The sequence below is a fragment of the Coregonus clupeaformis genome, chromosome 16 (assembly GCF_020615455.1).
Source record: "Coregonus clupeaformis isolate EN_2021a chromosome 16, ASM2061545v1, whole genome shotgun sequence".
NCBI lineage: Eukaryota > Metazoa > Chordata > Actinopteri > Salmoniformes > Salmonidae > Coregonus > Coregonus clupeaformis.
The window spans coordinates 32,920,324-32,936,999 of record NC_059207.1 but is presented as its reverse complement, the minus strand read 5'-3'; the positions used below and the strand labels follow the sequence as shown (position 1 = coordinate 32,936,999).

The following is a 16,676-nucleotide window of genomic DNA, read 5'->3' as shown; positions in this document are numbered from 1 at the left end:
TAAAGATGCTACAAGGGTCTAGCCCACCCGTTATTACCAGATTGACAATGAAAGAGTGACCTTGCCATAATCCGGAAATGTTTGTGTTGTCCTTTGAAGATTTCTCAATAAGGATAGATAATGCTACAATTAGGATACCTATTAATATGTGAGAAATAGCATTAATAATGTAGTAACTGATTAATCTGTTGACCTGGGAGTGGCAACAGATGTGTTGTACTCTTATGAAGGTAGGTTAGACTCTGAATTGTATTGAGTCTGCTAAGACTTGCACCAAGTTAGGAACTTCAAAGCATTGAAATAATGCCTTAGTTAAGAGACAGAGCAGCAGGTGGACAGCAAGGCTAGGGCAGTGACCCTCCAACCTGCACATATCAAGTTACCACCTTACCTCTCTGGAGGTTAACCACACACTACTGCAGTACTGCTGCTATGGCAACACAAACTATGCACTATTGTAGTAGTAGGAGGTATGTGGTCCTACAGAATGTCATCCAATAGGACCCCATTGCCTAAACATCCGTTCTACATCTGGCCTACTGTTTAGGCTATAAGGTGAGGCAACATTCGTAATGGAATAGTTCAACTTCCTACATCCATTTCCCTGACTATTATGCTGCCAGCCCTCTGAGTAAGAACATCTAACGTTATCAAGACGCCTTGCATAATGGAAAGCTGCTAACTAAAATAATTCAAAATAGATCTTGCAGCTAAGTCACAGGCACAAAAGCCTACATCTATCGAGCGCTCTCTCACACACAAACACACATCTGCCTGAATGCCAAACTAGATCTCTCAGCAGCACAGAATAAAGGGTGGGTCAGCAGCATTGACCCAGTTTCCATGCAGCACTCCAGTTTTCCCTCTCTGTGCCTTTGAATGACACTGATTAGTGCCCGAGGTCAGGAGGACGAGCACAGGCTCTTAAGGAAAAAGCACAGAAATGATTGATATCTTGGTGGCAGCGAATAATGAGAGGATACATTGAAAGAGTAGAGGGGTCTATCCATTGACATGCCTGTTCTATTTAAGATAAGTTCACTATCTACTCACTATCCGTTCTACTCTATAACAAATAAAAAAAGAGCTGCTTACCCCAAATGTCTAGGCCTACATTTTCAAAGCTGTAACAGTATTAAACAAAAACAACCTCCCAAAAAATATGACTATGCCTCCTACATTGCGTCGCAAACTTCTTATGTCTTGAATCCATAGCAATGTTTGGAAAAAGGCTAAAGTCAACTTGGGGAAGGAAGTGTGCTTTCCCAAATAGACCAGCAATTTCTAGACTTGAAACCAGAGCCTTTATTCTATAAACTATGGACGTCTTGTGCCTATGAAAGTGAGAGAATGTTCTCAGCTTTCAGTTTAGCACTGGTGTAATCAGCTGGTAATGGTAGGCCTAATCCTTTGCTCTTGACTCCCACTCTAATCTCTAGTTAGGAAGGCAGCCAAACACCAATGTTCTGTCAATGCAGGTTTTGGGCAATTCAAATATCCTAGTGATGAATGTGCAAAATGACATGGTACTATGGAAAAGTTACCATACCAACTTCTTAAACTAGGTTACTATTCAGGGTATTTTCATTCAAATAATTCCCATCCAGGTTGATTTAAATGAATTAACTTTGATTTGTTTCAATTTAACAAACTTACTTTCAGACCAGGATCATTTGCTGAAGCGCTTGTTTGACCCACTTCCTGTAGTGTGCAGACATTAATTATTTTAGTGTCTAATTACGTTTCCTATGGCACTGGGTTCACATGCCACCTGCAGAATGTAAAGCACTTATGATGAATTTACAATATGAACTTAACATTACAGTGAGTTTCACCAATGCATGCTGTAAATTTAGGAGATATCAAAAATCAGATAGCTTGCTGGTCCACCATTCAATTGTATTTCCAAATCGTTTTTCAATGAATACGGCACTGTAAAAATAAACATAACCTTGGTGCTCTGTTGGGATACATGAAATGGGTGGGGACTGGAAGAGGACGTGTTCTGTAAAACAAATGTACTTCTGAAACCGATTTGAGGGCCCAAAACATAGAGATAATCGACTTCCATGTACGATTACTTGTTGCAGGAGCTTATCTACAGCATATCTGGCTTAGCTAAGCCATGCACAGTAGGGAAGCATCGCTCTGACAGACTGCATAGTTAGTTCTCTGAACGCAGGAAAAAGGACCTTTCATTTTTCACTGTACAATATACTTTTGCTGACATCAGTGGTGAAAAGGCCTCACTAAATGACACCTCTAATTTGCTTATTATGAATAATTGCAATGTACTGTACCCTCCACTTCCCTCTCAGACTTCCCCTTTCCTTTCATGAAGGTCAAAGAAAGCAATTCACTCTCTCAGACAGATGGATGCACTTAGAAAATTGGAAACAGTTGACTTGTCTCAGGGCATACATCTTGAAGAGTGTTCAACCACTTGGTACTACTACTAGGGTTGAATGGCGGGAACCCGGTTACCGAGATTTACCGGAATTTACCGCCCAAAACGACTCCCTTTTCCCGGGATAAATAACTGCGAGAAACCGGTAAATTATAATAAAATATGAACAGCATGGTGTGAAATGGAACTGTTAAATTATATGCAATGTCTAAACCTGGCTTCTCTGTGGCCTCTGCATGATGAATCATCAATGCTCAGGGTGGGGACAGACCATCTCTGATTGGAGCGCAGTTCACAATGCATGTAGATCTATCATCTCATCATGGTAACTTTTTATTTTGTGACAGGTAGGCCTACATTTGCTGCAGCATATTCTATAATATAAAATCTGAATGCGCGTCCAATTGACCCATCTCCATCCGGCTTTCGGGGGTCACTTTATTTTTTTCTTGTAAAGATGCTTTTTTTTAGTTTAGAGTTTTAAAACAGCCTATCACTCGAATATCGTTGCTTTAAATCAGTGCACAGCGCGAGCACTCTCTTGCAATCTTTCTCTCCATCAATTCCATTCATTTACATTTTTTTGTCATTTAGCAGACGCTCTTATCCAGAGCGACTTACAGTTAGTGAGTGCATACATTTTTTCATACTGGCCCCCAGTGGGAATCGAACCCACAACCCTAGCGTTGCAAGCGCCATGCTCTACCAACTGAGCTACAATATATAAAACAGATAATCCTGTTCTAGATTGATATATAGCCCTATACAGTGCCTTGCAAAAGTATTCATCCCCCTTGGCGTTTTTCCTATTTTATTGCATTACAACCTGTAATTTAAATTTATTTTTATTTCATGTAATGGACATACACAAAATAGTCAAAATTGGTGAAGTGAAATGAAAAAAATAACTTGTTTCAAAAAATTCTAAAAAATAAATAATGGAAAAGTGGTGCTTGCATATGTATTCACTCCCTTTGCTATGAAGCCCCTAAATAAGATCTGGTGCAACCAATTACCTTCAGAAGTCACATAATTAGTTAAATAAAGTCCACCTGTGTGCAATCTAAGTGCCACATGATCTGTCACATGATCTCTGTATATATACACCTGTTTTGAAAGGCCCCAGAGTCTGCAACACCACTAAGCAAGGGGCACCACCAAGCAAGCGGCACCATGAAGACCAAGGAGCTCTCCAAACAGGTCAGGGACAAAGTTGTGGAGAAGTACAGATCAGGGTTGGGTTATAAAAAAATATCAGAAACTTTGAACATCCCACCGAGCACCATTAAATCCATTATTAAAAAATGGAAATAATATGGCACCATTACAAACCTGCCAAGAGAGGGCCGCCCACCAAAACTCACGGACCAGGCAAGGAGGGCATTAATCAGAGAGACAACAAAGAGACCAAAAATAACCCTGAAGGAGCTGCAAAGCTCCACAGCGGAGATTGGAGTATCTGTCCATAGGACCACTTTAAGCCGTACACTCCACAGAGCTGGGCTTTATGGAAGAGTGCCCAGAACAAAGCCATTGCCTAAAGAAAAAAATAAGCAAACACGTTTGGTGTTCGCCAAAAGGCATGTGGGAGACTCCCCTAACATATGGAAGAAGGTACTCTTGTCAGATGAGACTAAAATTGAGCTTTTTGGCCATCAAGGAAACACGTTCTCTGGAGTGATGAATCACGCTTTACCATCTGGCAGTCCGATGGACAAATCTGGGTTTGGCAGATGGCAGGAGAACGCTACCTGCCCCAATGTATAGTGCCAACTGTAAAGTTTGGTGGAGGAGGAATAACGGTCTAGGGCTGTTTTTCATGGTTCGGGCTAGGCTCCTTAGTTCCAGTGAAGGGAAATCTTAACGCTACAGCAAACAATGACATTCTAGATGATTCTGTGCTTCCAACTTTGTGGCAACAGTTTGGGGAAAGCCCTTTCCTGTTTCAGCATGACAATGCCCCCGTGCACAAAGCGAGGTCCATACAGAAAAGGTTTGTCGAGATCTGTATGGAAGAACTTGACTGGCCTGCACAGAGCCCTGACCTCAACCCCATCGAACACCTTTGGGATGAAATGGAAAGCCAACTGCGAGCCAGGCCTAATCACCCAACATCAGTGCCCGACCTCACTAATGCTCTTGTGGCTGAATGGAAGCAAGTCCCCGCAGCAATGTTCCAACATCTAGTGGAAAACCTTCCCAGAAGAGTGTAGGCTGTTATAGCAGCAAAGGGGGGACCAACGCCACATTAATGCCTATGATTTTGGAATGAGATGTTCGACGAGCAGGTGTCCACATACTTTTTGTCATGTAGTGTATGAGTCAGCCTATTCATTATACAAATAGGCCCTATTATATTTCAAAATTAAAATCAAATTTGCTAGCCTATACTTGTAACTTTGTAGGCCGTATGTGCTGCACCATAATCCCATGTTCTTTGCTTTAACATGGTTTGAACGATGTGCGTTAATTCCAGTCCATATAATACAGTACAGTAATACGGTTCACACTCAAAAAGATTAGCCAACTGGAGCTAGTTTAATTTATTTACCCAAGAGAGCATATAGCTAGCTGCGTAATGTGCAGTAGCCTATATCATATATGTATTGGATAACGGCACAATCATTTGGGCTTTTTTGGGCTTGGGCTCATTAAATGTATTTAATGTATGGCTCATCAGGCTCAGGTAGCATCAGGCTTACAGTTCCGATAAAAGCTCTAATCAAATCCAGACATAGGCCTATTTATATGCTTTATAATGCTTTGAATGACACTTCCGGTTTTAGAGGGAAATACTGGGTTACCCGGGAGTAAAGTGATTTATTCTTCTCGGGATGGAACATGTTTTAAATACAAGGGAAATATTCAACCCTACCACATACTTTGGTTGTGGAATGTAAAAGAATCAGGCAAGACTACTTGAACAGTTTTAAAAGTAGCCTAACCAACCTTGTCCAATACAAATGTAGGTGAAAATAATACAGTTCTAGCAGGCATTTTAAATCCAAGCCCAAGGTCAAAATATCTGTTCCAGGGAACACAGTCCCACTTTTCTCTGCATTAGATGCACCACAATAGCAATGCAATGGGCTGTCACATTCAACCTTTTACTAAGCAAGCTGTTATTCCCATCAGTGTTTCAATGGAAATGCCAGTGTTGCTAGTGTATTGATGCATATTCCTGGCCGATATCCCTCCCAAGAAAAGACCAAGAATATAATTAGGCCTATAATGGAATGAAAGAATATCAGGGCAAATAACCTAATATTTTCATTGTAACTATAACTTGTTACAATACTATAACCATGTTATTACTACTTTATTCTGTGGGGTGCTGTAACAAACATGAAGCTGTGGGAAATCAAAGTGCAGAAAAAACAATGTGCCCTATATGCTTTGTGTGGTTAACAATGGCATGCTGAAAAAGAGATTCAGGGATATGCAGGGACACTCAGCATGGGACTCAAGGATCTTGGTCTAAAAGACAGCTATTGAATAGCACTTGACTAGTCTTGACTCGTGCACCTGCCCTGGCGAGTGGCTATAATCACAAACAATGGCAGGAGCTGAGCTGTGTGCCCTCTGCACTCATAGGTTTTCTTGGCAATTTGCCCAATCATAAGGCCTACTATGTCCCTGTCCTCCCTCAAATCTCCCTTATCTCTTCCCAATATTGTACACTGTTCCACTGTAGGAAGTGTGAACAACACATCACACATTCTAAACAAACACACTCCTGTTGCCCCCCACCACACTGAGTGCACTAAAGGCATGCTCCAGCTCTTCTCTTTGAGGAAACATCTGCTGGGGTCATTATATAGCCCCCTTAGTGATGGCAGCAGGAGGTGTGAGGAGCCCAGACAGTTCATTAGCTGTTAACAAAAAGGCAGGGTCCTGCCACCCCCAATACCTCCCCACTTACAGCCTCTGACAGGCCAACACGAACACAAGCAGCCTTGTTCTGCACTTGTCTTATAGAGCTAGAGCTGAGTTAGGCCTAATGCACCCCCAAAAAAGTTTGTTTTCATGGCTTAGTTGTGAAATAGGCTAATCATTAGTCACATTTTTCCTCCAGCATTGAATTTACTTTTTTATTTTAAAAAAATGTATTTGCCTAAACTTTAAGACATTCAAATAGAAGCATTGTTGTGTTTACTTGTCATTCCAAATAACTGTTCTTTTTTATAGGGAGGGCAGACATAGAAGTGACAACTGACCTTCAGAGAATATACAATATGCTAAGTGCAACTTCATACATCGTAAACAATAGCCTAATCAGACAGCTCAGTTTGGGATTCTCTAAATTCTAAAACATCAGTAGTACAGTGAACAAAGCAGGAGTTTAAGACAGCCAGTTGTTTCTTGAATCAAAAGATTAAACAAATATGAGGTCAAACAAGCCTGGCTGGTTTGTTTTAACATTTAGCAGATCCATGTGAAAACAATTAAACTGTAAACTAATTGCTTGTAGTGGTATGTTATGTTAGTGTGTTGATGACATGGTTTTGCTGTAAATCAGAGATGGTAGTCAAACACCAGACTCAATGCCATTGATATCATTCAATAATAAATGGTAAGCTCATTGGCACACTTTTTCTGTTACTTATCTTGCTCTAGTCTAGCAATTCAAATTAGTTTTCAGAGAAGGTCCAATACCAAACACAAAATGCCCAAGAAGTGAGGAAACCAGGTTAACTGTAGGCAACCTAAACCCTGCCTGAGCTCCTTTCCCCTGAGTATATGAAGGGCCTGGCTGCCTCTGCAGAGTACAGCGCTGGGGGCTGAGAGCAGGATATCAGAGCCACCACCACTGAGCCTGGCACAGGACACAGGAGAACATAAGGTCAAATAAACCTTGATCGGTGTCCCTGCTTCTGTTACCGGGAAAGGCCAAACTTCTTGAGCCTTGTTGGTGGACTTTGATCAGAGCATAAAAAGAAACCTAAGCCTGAAGTACTCTCAGTTTTGCTGAACTCTATCAATTATATGAGGCCAAAAACTAGGCAGATGATTTTTCATGATCAAATGTTACCCAAACAGGTTTATCGTTTAATCATTAGTGAAGAATTTCCACTAAGAGCATGAGCAGTGTCAAACAAGCACTGAAACCAACTCAAGATCACAGATTGTTTACACAGGTCTTCGGTTTAATTTTTCTGTATTATTAATTTATTTTTAAAATGTTCTACTACTCTAGGGTTATTATTATTGCTTAGATAACCTTAATCTACCATTATGTATTGATTTATTTTCATTCTTTATGCTGTGTGCACTGACTAGAACACCGGAAGAAGTATCACTCTCAATCAAAACTGGCGATTTGAAACGAAAATTAAAATGTAATTAATTCCTTCACAGAATAGATTACCTTGACCTGAGTTTAGGTACAAAGTATCAAGTGATTTCAATCACTACCATGTTAGAATATTTTACTCCACTACATTCCTAAATAAAAATAATTTACGTTTTACTCCATAAATCTTCCCTGACACCGAAAAGTACTCCTTACATTTTGAATGCTTAGCAGGACAGGAAAGTGGTCCAATTCACGCACTTATCAAGAGAACATCCCTGGTCATCCCCACTGTGTCTCATTTGGCGGACTCCCTAAAAAAATGCTTCGTTTGTAAATTATGTCCGAGTGTTGGCATGTGTCCCTGGCTATCCCTAAATTAAAACAAGAACATAATGCCGTCAGGTTTGCTTAATGTAAGGAATTGAAATTGTTTATACTTTCACTTTTTCTTTTGATACTTGCGTATATTTTAGCAATTACATTTACTTTTGATACTTAAGTATATTTAAAACTGGGTCACTTTCACTTGAGTCACTTTCTATTAGGGTATCTTTACTTTTACTCAAGTATGACAATTGGGTACTTTTCCACCATTGAATAGCTTTTCCTTGAAGTGAGCTAGCAAGGTATAAATAAGCAAGCTGACCGAGACATATGGTTCGTTTAGTTTACGTTGTTCTTCATGAATCATGGGATAGTAAAGGTGAAAGATTTTACGATCGTCTATTCGAAAAGTTCCCTGGGAGATTTCCCACGTGTCATATTCTCACTGACGCGTTGCCATTCCAGTGTGTTGTTTTCAGTGTGGTCGATGAGGTGGCACATCTGGACATCGTTTGACAGTACCTTCGAAAGGCGTTATGAAGCGAACTTCAAGAAAAGTTCAAGAAAACTCGATTGGGTTAACAATCCAAATGTGTTAAACACTAGCTAGTAGATCGTCTCACAAAAAAACGACAAGCGAGTTAGCTAACATTAGTAGCTATACTCTGCCAGGCCTGTGCCTGCCAACTCAGCTGGCTAGCTGGTAAATTATCATTCCACTTGAGAAAACAGCCTCGCTGTGAGCAGAGATTGGAAAATGTGTCAAATAAGTTTAATCACTATCATGAAGTTTCGAGAATAAAACAGTGACAAATACAGGGCGTTCCGAAAAAGTTAGCTACCTAATAGCTAGGTTTTCATACTATTTTAGCTTTCCTAAGCCACACAAACATAGCACACTGACAATGTGGCTTGCCGTTTACGTTACTAGGGAAACTAACGTTAGCTAGTACTAGTAGACGGCATCACACTGCAATGTCACCCCTGCGGACTGACAACCGGTCTTGAAAACTAGCGCTTATGATCTCTTATGAAAAAAAGTATAAAAATCAGGTCTTCTGTTAACATATCTCCAAGTCAAAACATGCTGAAAATATGTGGTTAGTTATAGGTTGTTAGCTAGCTAGCCTTGAAGGCCCAGGTAGTGGCTGGCTTGGCTTCTTATACCTCCTCAGTCGGCTCAACGAGGTAGCGGTGAGCTAAACTGGCGCTTAGCAACTCCCTTTTTCTCCGTGGGTTGTCGGCTCCTTGACTTGGCTGAGGGCCCGCCCGGCTACCCATAAAGCTAACGTGAGATAACGGATGCAAGTCTTTCCACCAATCCTTACCTGTAGAACTCTCGTATGAACCGTTTCTTTGACGAAAAGCTAGATAAAAACAATCCCACAGATACTGCTGAGTTCTCCCCAACCGAAGCCTTGTGTTCCGCGACCGACGGACTCACGTTCGAGGTGCTGATTGAGCGATGCAATGACGTAAAATGGTCTCGCCCCTTTAGACATTAAAAAAGAAGCTACTACTAGACCACAAATTGAACAATAAGTTACCCGAATTCTTATACGAACACGCAGTAGGTCATAAGATCAATTTACTAAACTTGCATTATTTTTGCTATTCTCAGTCAAAATGTTGTTATTCAGGGTGAATATGATGTATACATTTTAATTAGGACCATTTGCTCAGATTAAAATTTTTGAGCATGTCATTTTTATAAAATAAATATTTTTTCCATATAGGCAAAAGGTTGCCACCCAAGTACAGTTGCTCGATTCCCTGTACCCGTTCTTTATCTGAACTGATTTTAAAACCCGTTGTTGAACTTGCTTCCTTTTACCATTCAAATTCTGGTAAGAGTTGGGTCCTTTTCTAATAACGTGCCTACATGGTTTGACTGGCAAGAACAGTTGAACAATTTCAAATTCGCAACCATCCAAACACAGTGTACAGATCAATAATTTCTGCAATGAAAGGGAGGCTATATTAGAGCAGGGCGGGTAGTCAAGAAATGGGACAATGCTTCAGACCAACAGTCCATTTCTATATCTAATTTTGGCCAGTCTCCATCGAGCACAACCCTTAAAACCAGCCCTCCAAATGGTTTATAATCTTGAAATATTTAATAACAGAAACTTGAGAAATGATTTTACTGCATGCAACCTTCCCACATACTGTGTACGTTTCATTCAGACTTTCAAATGGCAAAACTACAATGACAGTCCAATTTGGAATAACGAAAACAAACCATTGCCCCCTTAGTAAAGAGTTGGCCGATCTCCTCTGACACTCTTCTCCTCTAGAGACATGTTGTTCTTAGTCAAATTTATTGTTGTTACCTGAAACTGTCAAATTAAGTTTTGCTGCTCTCTAGTGCCATTCTGTAGTAGCAATGACCAGATGCTGACCCAAGTCTATAATGCTGACAAAAACATGTACAATGGTTGTTACTTTAAAAAAAAATAAACGTGCGATATTAAGCAGAGCCATACTGCTGTAGTGAGATTCTGAATGAAGAGACCGATTTCCTGTGTCAAGATAGAATTGTAAAAATCCAGTTAAAATCACCTCAACAATCCAATCGAGTTTCAAATTAACTTAAAATCGAGTTGAATGTCCTTATTTGATAAGAGTAGCCAATGGGAGGCTACTTGAACCATGAGAAGAGGCGCGCCTAGAATGCAATGAGTCATAGAAAAATGATCTATTGATGGTAAAAACAGAAGAGGAAAAACATTTTATAAAATCTTATCTTTACACCTAAAAGAGCAATATGGATGTTAACATTGCTACAAAAATGATTTTATGTGAATGGCAAAACTGACACGCCAAAACTGGCTTATGGGGTTTCCTGAAATAAAAAGTATTCTAAGAAACCTTGCGTCTTTATAGACCACAGCTAACTCATACGCATAAAATACATTCGTTTTGGTAAAAAAAAAAAAAAACATTAAAAAGAGGTTTGAATGACGGGTCAATAAACTGTTCAGCTCCAACTTCTGTGGCACACTTATAGAAATGTATGAAATCTACAGAATAAAAAAAAAATAAAAAAATGTTTATGCAAAAGAATCCCTGGATTTTAATTCAAGCCAGTCTTTTCTCACTTTTTGTTTTTCGCCATATTTCGGGGGGAACCTTTCAGCAAGTCTCGGATTCTAAGGTATGTCCCGGTGGCCTCAGCAACCTCAGTGAATTCTGGCGTGTCCTCAAAGGGAATAATGCCCTGTGCAAACCTACTCCGGTGAGGCACGGCTGTTACCTTCCCCACAGAGTCGGACAGATCTCCCTCGATAGCATCCTGATCTGAAGGGTTTGGCTGACTGCTCTCTTGTTGGACTGGTGTTTGCAGCAAGCTGGGCCTCTGTGCAAGCACATTGCCTCTATCTGCAGCAGCTTCAGGACTCATAGGGCTCTCCTCTTGGACTGGTGTTTTCAGCAAGCTGCTCTCGTCTTCAACCACCTTGCCTTTATCTTCAGCATCTTCCTCATCATCCTGACACTTGCTAGAAGATGGATCAACACTGATCTGCTCATCACTGTTGTGGCTGGAAACCTCCACAGATCTCTCCTTTTCCTCATCTTCAGCCTCACCTTCCTCCATTTCAGTTTCAGTGTCGACTTGGGCGGGTGTGGAGACGCTGGGCGAGCTGGGGAGGGGTGTTCCAACAGCTGGTGTCTCAGAGTCACTGTTGGTGGTGGTGTCAGCATTTTCCAATGCAGCCCAAATCAGCCTCTGCTGCTCCTCCAGCTCCTCCAGTGTCAGCTCTTCCTCCTCCCCAACTGCAGACTCCTCACCCACTCCCACAGTGCGTCCCCGCAGAGCCGGTGAACCATTAGTGGGCGTGGGGGGAGGTGTTCCCTTAGGAAGAGGGGGTGGAGTGGGAGTGGCTGGTGGTGTACCATGAGGTAAGGGAGGGGGTGAACCAAAGGATGGCGAGCCAGGGGGCAGCGGGGGCTGGAACTGGAAGCTGTCTGAGCTCCGGTGGCGGCGGGGTGTAGTATCCTGGTCTGGAAACAGACACTGACAAGCGTTATGCACTGCCAGAGCAAGGCCATTGCACACACAACATAAGTGACTATTGTTTTCTGCAGACAGACCGACCGACTAGTCATAATGACAGTGAAAAGCAGAATGTATCTGCTGGTTGCGATAGAGTAATTGTTTTCACATTGTGTTCAGACACCTGGAATAATAACACCGCTACCTGAATCAACGTCCATATCTGAACTCCTGGCATCAGATCTCCTTTTCTTCGTCTGCCGGGGAGTTGATTCGGATTCATGCAGTCTCTTATTGCAGTTGGCACCAGGCTATTGGCAAAATATATTCGTTTATAGTGTGCACACATACAGTGGACAAACAATTGATTAAAAAATGGAATAGGAGAATGGTAGTTACCATTGGAAAATTGTTGGACAGATAGTCCGCAAAATTCTGCTTCATATGGTTATGTTGTATTGGAATAGAGCCGTATAGCCTGTAGTCCTAAAAGTCAGGGGGAAAATGTTGGTTGCAAAGGTCTACAAGTGGTGGCAAAGATTGGTATGCTTGTACCCTAATGATGGCCAGCAAACTGATTTCAAGAAGACTTACATCTTTCACACTAGGTAGTGCAGATATATTGAAGCCTGGGAAATCTACTAGCTTGGAAACATCATAGGAAATGCTTTGTCCATTGTCCTCCTCTGTTAGTTCTCCAGCATTTGACACTATAAAGGGTGAACAAAGTTTAAATACACAGCAGCCCAATATTAATTAAGAATCATGAAAGATCAGTGATTCAACCAAAACTGCAAGGCAAGTGTTGGGTAAGGTGGTTATGGTCTCTCCGGGTGAAATCTTACCCTTCCCATCATATAGCATGAGACCTGAGTTCTCCATCTCTGCCTCCTTAAGCCAGCCAGGTGGGTAGCCTAACTGCCTCATGCGGTAGATATGAGGGGGTAGGGTGTTCGTATCAACTCCCAGTGCAGACATCAGCTCCTCACTGCTCAATGCCAGAAACACAAGCAATGGGTAAGAGATTTGTGATACCAAAAACCCTAGTTCTACAACTTCACTTTGACCATGCAATAACAACTGAAAACAAATTAGTTTCTTCTTGTGTCAGTGCCTTCAGACATTTTCAAATGTGCCTTGCCTCACGATTCCAGGTTTGTATCTGGCAAATCGCTCCTCCACTTCCTCAGCATGGTAACGCTGATTGCTCAGGTTGCCCTGGTTACCATGAGAAAACTCCTTCCGCTTCTCGTTGATTCTGGCCATGTCCTTTGGCTAAGAGAGCAAATGAACAGAGCTGTTGATCACGTGTCAAACCTGGTTTTAAGCTCTTCTGTCTGCCCATGGTAAGTAAACAACTTTCGTGTTATAAGATGCATATTAAAGTCAAATGATATTCAAGGCTTACCTGAGGACAGTCTCGAAGTTGATGACCATCCAACCCACAGTTGAAACAACAAGGCTTAGGTCTGTAGTGTGGGCACAAAAAGAACAATAAGATAGTCATAATTTACAGATATTTCCCGCATAAAAAACAAAATCTCTGCTATACCTTTTCTCTTTCATCTGTACTTCCTGTCCATCTAAGGCGATGACCTGGCTGAAGACCTGCTGATATCTTTGCAACAATTCAGGAACTCAATAAAATTATGCAACTGTAGTTTCAAAGTGCGTAACAAGACATAGCAAACTTTTTTTTACTCATATACCGACTCCCATGTACATTAATACACACAATTAAAGACAGAAAATATAATAGTTCAAAGCGTGAGATTTCTTTCCAGTTGATGTTCTCCAACAACCAAAGCTGGATTCTACACTGAAATTTGTCATTTTAGGAAAAGGTTGAAGAAGCGACTGAAGGACACAGGGCTGTCCACAGAGGGTAGAGCAAGCAGTGTTGAGGATACTTTGGAACCTCCCATCCTTCTGTCTGCTGGGGGTTATCATTAAGCAGGGGCTGTCCAAGTTTGTCCAGACAGAAACTAGTGAAATACAGGACACTTCCCACCATCTGTGAAAAGAGAGCGAGACAAATATATCCAGACAAACAAATGCAAATGCTGCATTTCATAAGGCATGCAGGGGACACCTAGATTGTCCTCATTCCAAAAAAACACCCACACTGAAGGCCTCCTTCATCTTTTTGATGCCACAGGTCTTGGTCTTCTGATCTTCTTCCATAATGAAACTTGAAGACTGCATGTGGAAGAAAACAGATGTGAAAAAACTCTTTAATGATCGGCTATGAAAAGCCAACTGAGAGACCTGAGCCCTAGGACCATACGTCGGGACTACCGGCCGTGGTGACTCCTTGCTGTCCCCAGTCCGCCTGGCCTTGCTGCTATTCCAGTTTCAACTGTTCTGCCTGCGGTTATGGAACCCCTACCTGTCCCAGACCTGCTGTTTTCAACTCTTAATGATCGGCTATGAAAAGCCAACTGAGATTTATTCCTGATTATTATTTGACCATGCTTGTCACTTATGAACATTTTTGAACATCTTGGCATGGTTCTGTTATAATCTCCACCCGGCACAGCCAGAAGAGGACTGGCCACCCCTCATAGCCTGGTTCCTCTCTAGGTTTCTTCCTAGGCTTTCGCCTTTCTAGGGAGTTTTTCCTAGCCACCGTGCTTCTACACCTGCATTACTAGCTGTTTGGGGTTTTAGGCTGGGTTTCTGTACAGCACTTCGAGATATTAGCTGATGTAAGAAGGGCTATATAAAATAAAATTGATTGATTGATTGATTGATTGAAAATGTTTCCCTGTAAAACATTTTTTCTTCTTTGAAGCTTGAGGAAGACCATCTCCAAATCTGAAAATGTACCTGAGGGTTGACATTGCCGGAGGGATTTCCTTTTTCAACTTCTCCTTGCTGCTGATGTTTCTGAACAATACTACAGATGGAGTCTTCGATTTCTTGACGGCATTGCCTGGGAAAAGATGAACAGTTGACATGTTAATACCCATAGAACATTGAAATAAAGTTGTGATTTACTAAGAAACCAAAAAAATACCTACTTTGAGATGCTATTGTTTGCAAAAAGGATCTGTAGAAGAGGCCCATCAATCTTGATGTTTTCAACATTAATGCCACTGAAAGAAAAATATTTGAATGAGGACATTACACATAGGTTATGCCTGTAGTGAGTAGTGCATCGATAACTTACCTTGGCCTTGTCAAAACTTTCAATTTTCTCTTCAACTCTTGATGTGGACAATAGGTTAAAGAAAAATAACATTTATCAAAACAACATAGACATCATGCAAGTTCAGTCAATCTGCTAGTTTGTTTGGAAACGATTATTCAGTTTTAAAACCAAACTATTTATAATTGGATGAATGGAAAGTGGATCTACTTCTAGTTGTGTACATAAACTCTGCAGTATTTCATTAAAGAGAGTGACCTAATTTAACAGTTTTAGGCTAACGTTATCATTCCCCGCACCAGACTTGGGAGTTACTAGCCGATTAAACTCAACTACATGATTAAAGATGTTGAGCGGCGACTAGTGTGGGCGGACTGGAGTTCCGATGTCACATAAAATTACGTTTTTGTTATGTGTAATTGTAGGATATTCTTTCGGTGATGAAATCAGTAGTTTTAAATAAAAACGTCCTTTTATGTGATGTCGGAGCTCCAGTCCGCCCACACTAGTTGCCGCCCAAGTCTCCATCGTAAATCCTTGAGTTTAATCGGCTAGGGAGTTAACGTACTAGTTTACGGCTTGGCAAATTGCAAATATCTGGACAGAAAACGTCGTTTTTTTTTTGGCATGAATTCTAGCTAGTATGTTTTTTAGCTGCAATGACCAAATAGTTTGCAAGCTAGTGAGCTGAAATGCTGTCAAGAGGCACGTCCAACCAGTGACTGGGTGAGCGGTGAAATTAAAATGTGTCGTTTGCTAGCTAGCTAACGTTAGGCCACAGACATGGTGGCTAGCTAGCTAGCACCCGCTAGCTTCTCACACAAGGATATTATCTTCTATTAGACTCCGGATTGTCTCCTCACACTCCTCCAATCTTTCCTTGAGCTCAGACCCTTCTTCTCCACCCTCCTCAGTGAACCGAATGTGAGTAGCAACAGGCATACTCTCTTCCAATTGTTCAAAGAGCTCACTGTCACCAAAATCAACCTCCGCCATCTTCACTCTGTTGTTGCTGGACAGAGTTCAGAGGTCAAAACTTTAATCACGGAAGAGCGTTGATTGGTTGTTTTATGCCACATGTTCAGGGGACTCCCTAAAAACAGATTTTTGGATATAGTGAACACGTTTACACGCACACGGTATACCGGATGGTAGCTCATATCCCGCTTAAGGTCTTATTCGGGATAAACTGTTTACATGCACCTTTGATATCCCATTCACAAGTATCCCTGTATCTATGAATAAACAGAATATTCCTAATATAAATTAATATGGGTTAAATGGAATAGTAACTGAAATATGGCCACTGACTGTAGGCCTATAACCTTTCACATGTAGCATAATATAATATGAACTCCTGCAGAATTATGCATTTCTTGCAGTAAAATGATACAACAAATGTTAATTTTGTCTCGGGAACAGTAGTGGAGAAATATGATTTCTTTCTTTCAGCATCTCTTGAGAAAATCAATGCGTGTCTAATGTCTTATGTTTGACACTT

The 16,676-nt window shown here is 41.2% G+C and overlaps 2 protein-coding genes across 10 annotated transcripts in view; both read right to left on the bottom strand.

The window, feature by feature from the left end:
* Window positions 1-10,067, bottom strand: part of LOC121584868 (CAP-Gly domain-containing linker protein 1) — a 52,175-nt gene extending 42,108 nt beyond the window's left edge. For 8 of the 9 annotated variants that reach the window (XM_041901049.2, XM_041901051.2, XM_041901052.2 and 5 more), the window contains exon 1: window positions 9,356-10,067. The gene's annotated coding sequence lies outside the window, so the exon portion shown is untranslated. The other variant, XM_041901050.1, reaches the window with a different exon arrangement.
* A 676-nt stretch (window positions 10,068-10,743) lies between these two features.
* LOC121584870 (zinc finger CCHC domain-containing protein 8) lies at window positions 10,744-16,185 on the bottom strand. Its single transcript, XM_041901059.2, has 14 exons — window positions 16,006-16,185; window positions 15,197-15,239; window positions 15,048-15,122; window positions 14,854-14,959; window positions 14,149-14,223; window positions 13,935-14,038; window positions 13,577-13,642; window positions 13,433-13,493; window positions 13,166-13,299; window positions 12,870-13,012; window positions 12,619-12,734; window positions 12,424-12,510; window positions 12,230-12,335; window positions 10,744-12,032 (listed from the first exon to the last, which is right to left on the bottom strand). Exons 1-14 carry the CDS (start codon window positions 16,169-16,171, stop codon window positions 11,125-11,127), a joined length of 2,190 nt encoding a protein of 729 aa, XP_041756993.2. The 5' UTR covers window positions 16,172-16,185; the 3' UTR covers window positions 10,744-11,124.
* Window positions 16,186-16,676: the final 491 nt, after the last annotated feature.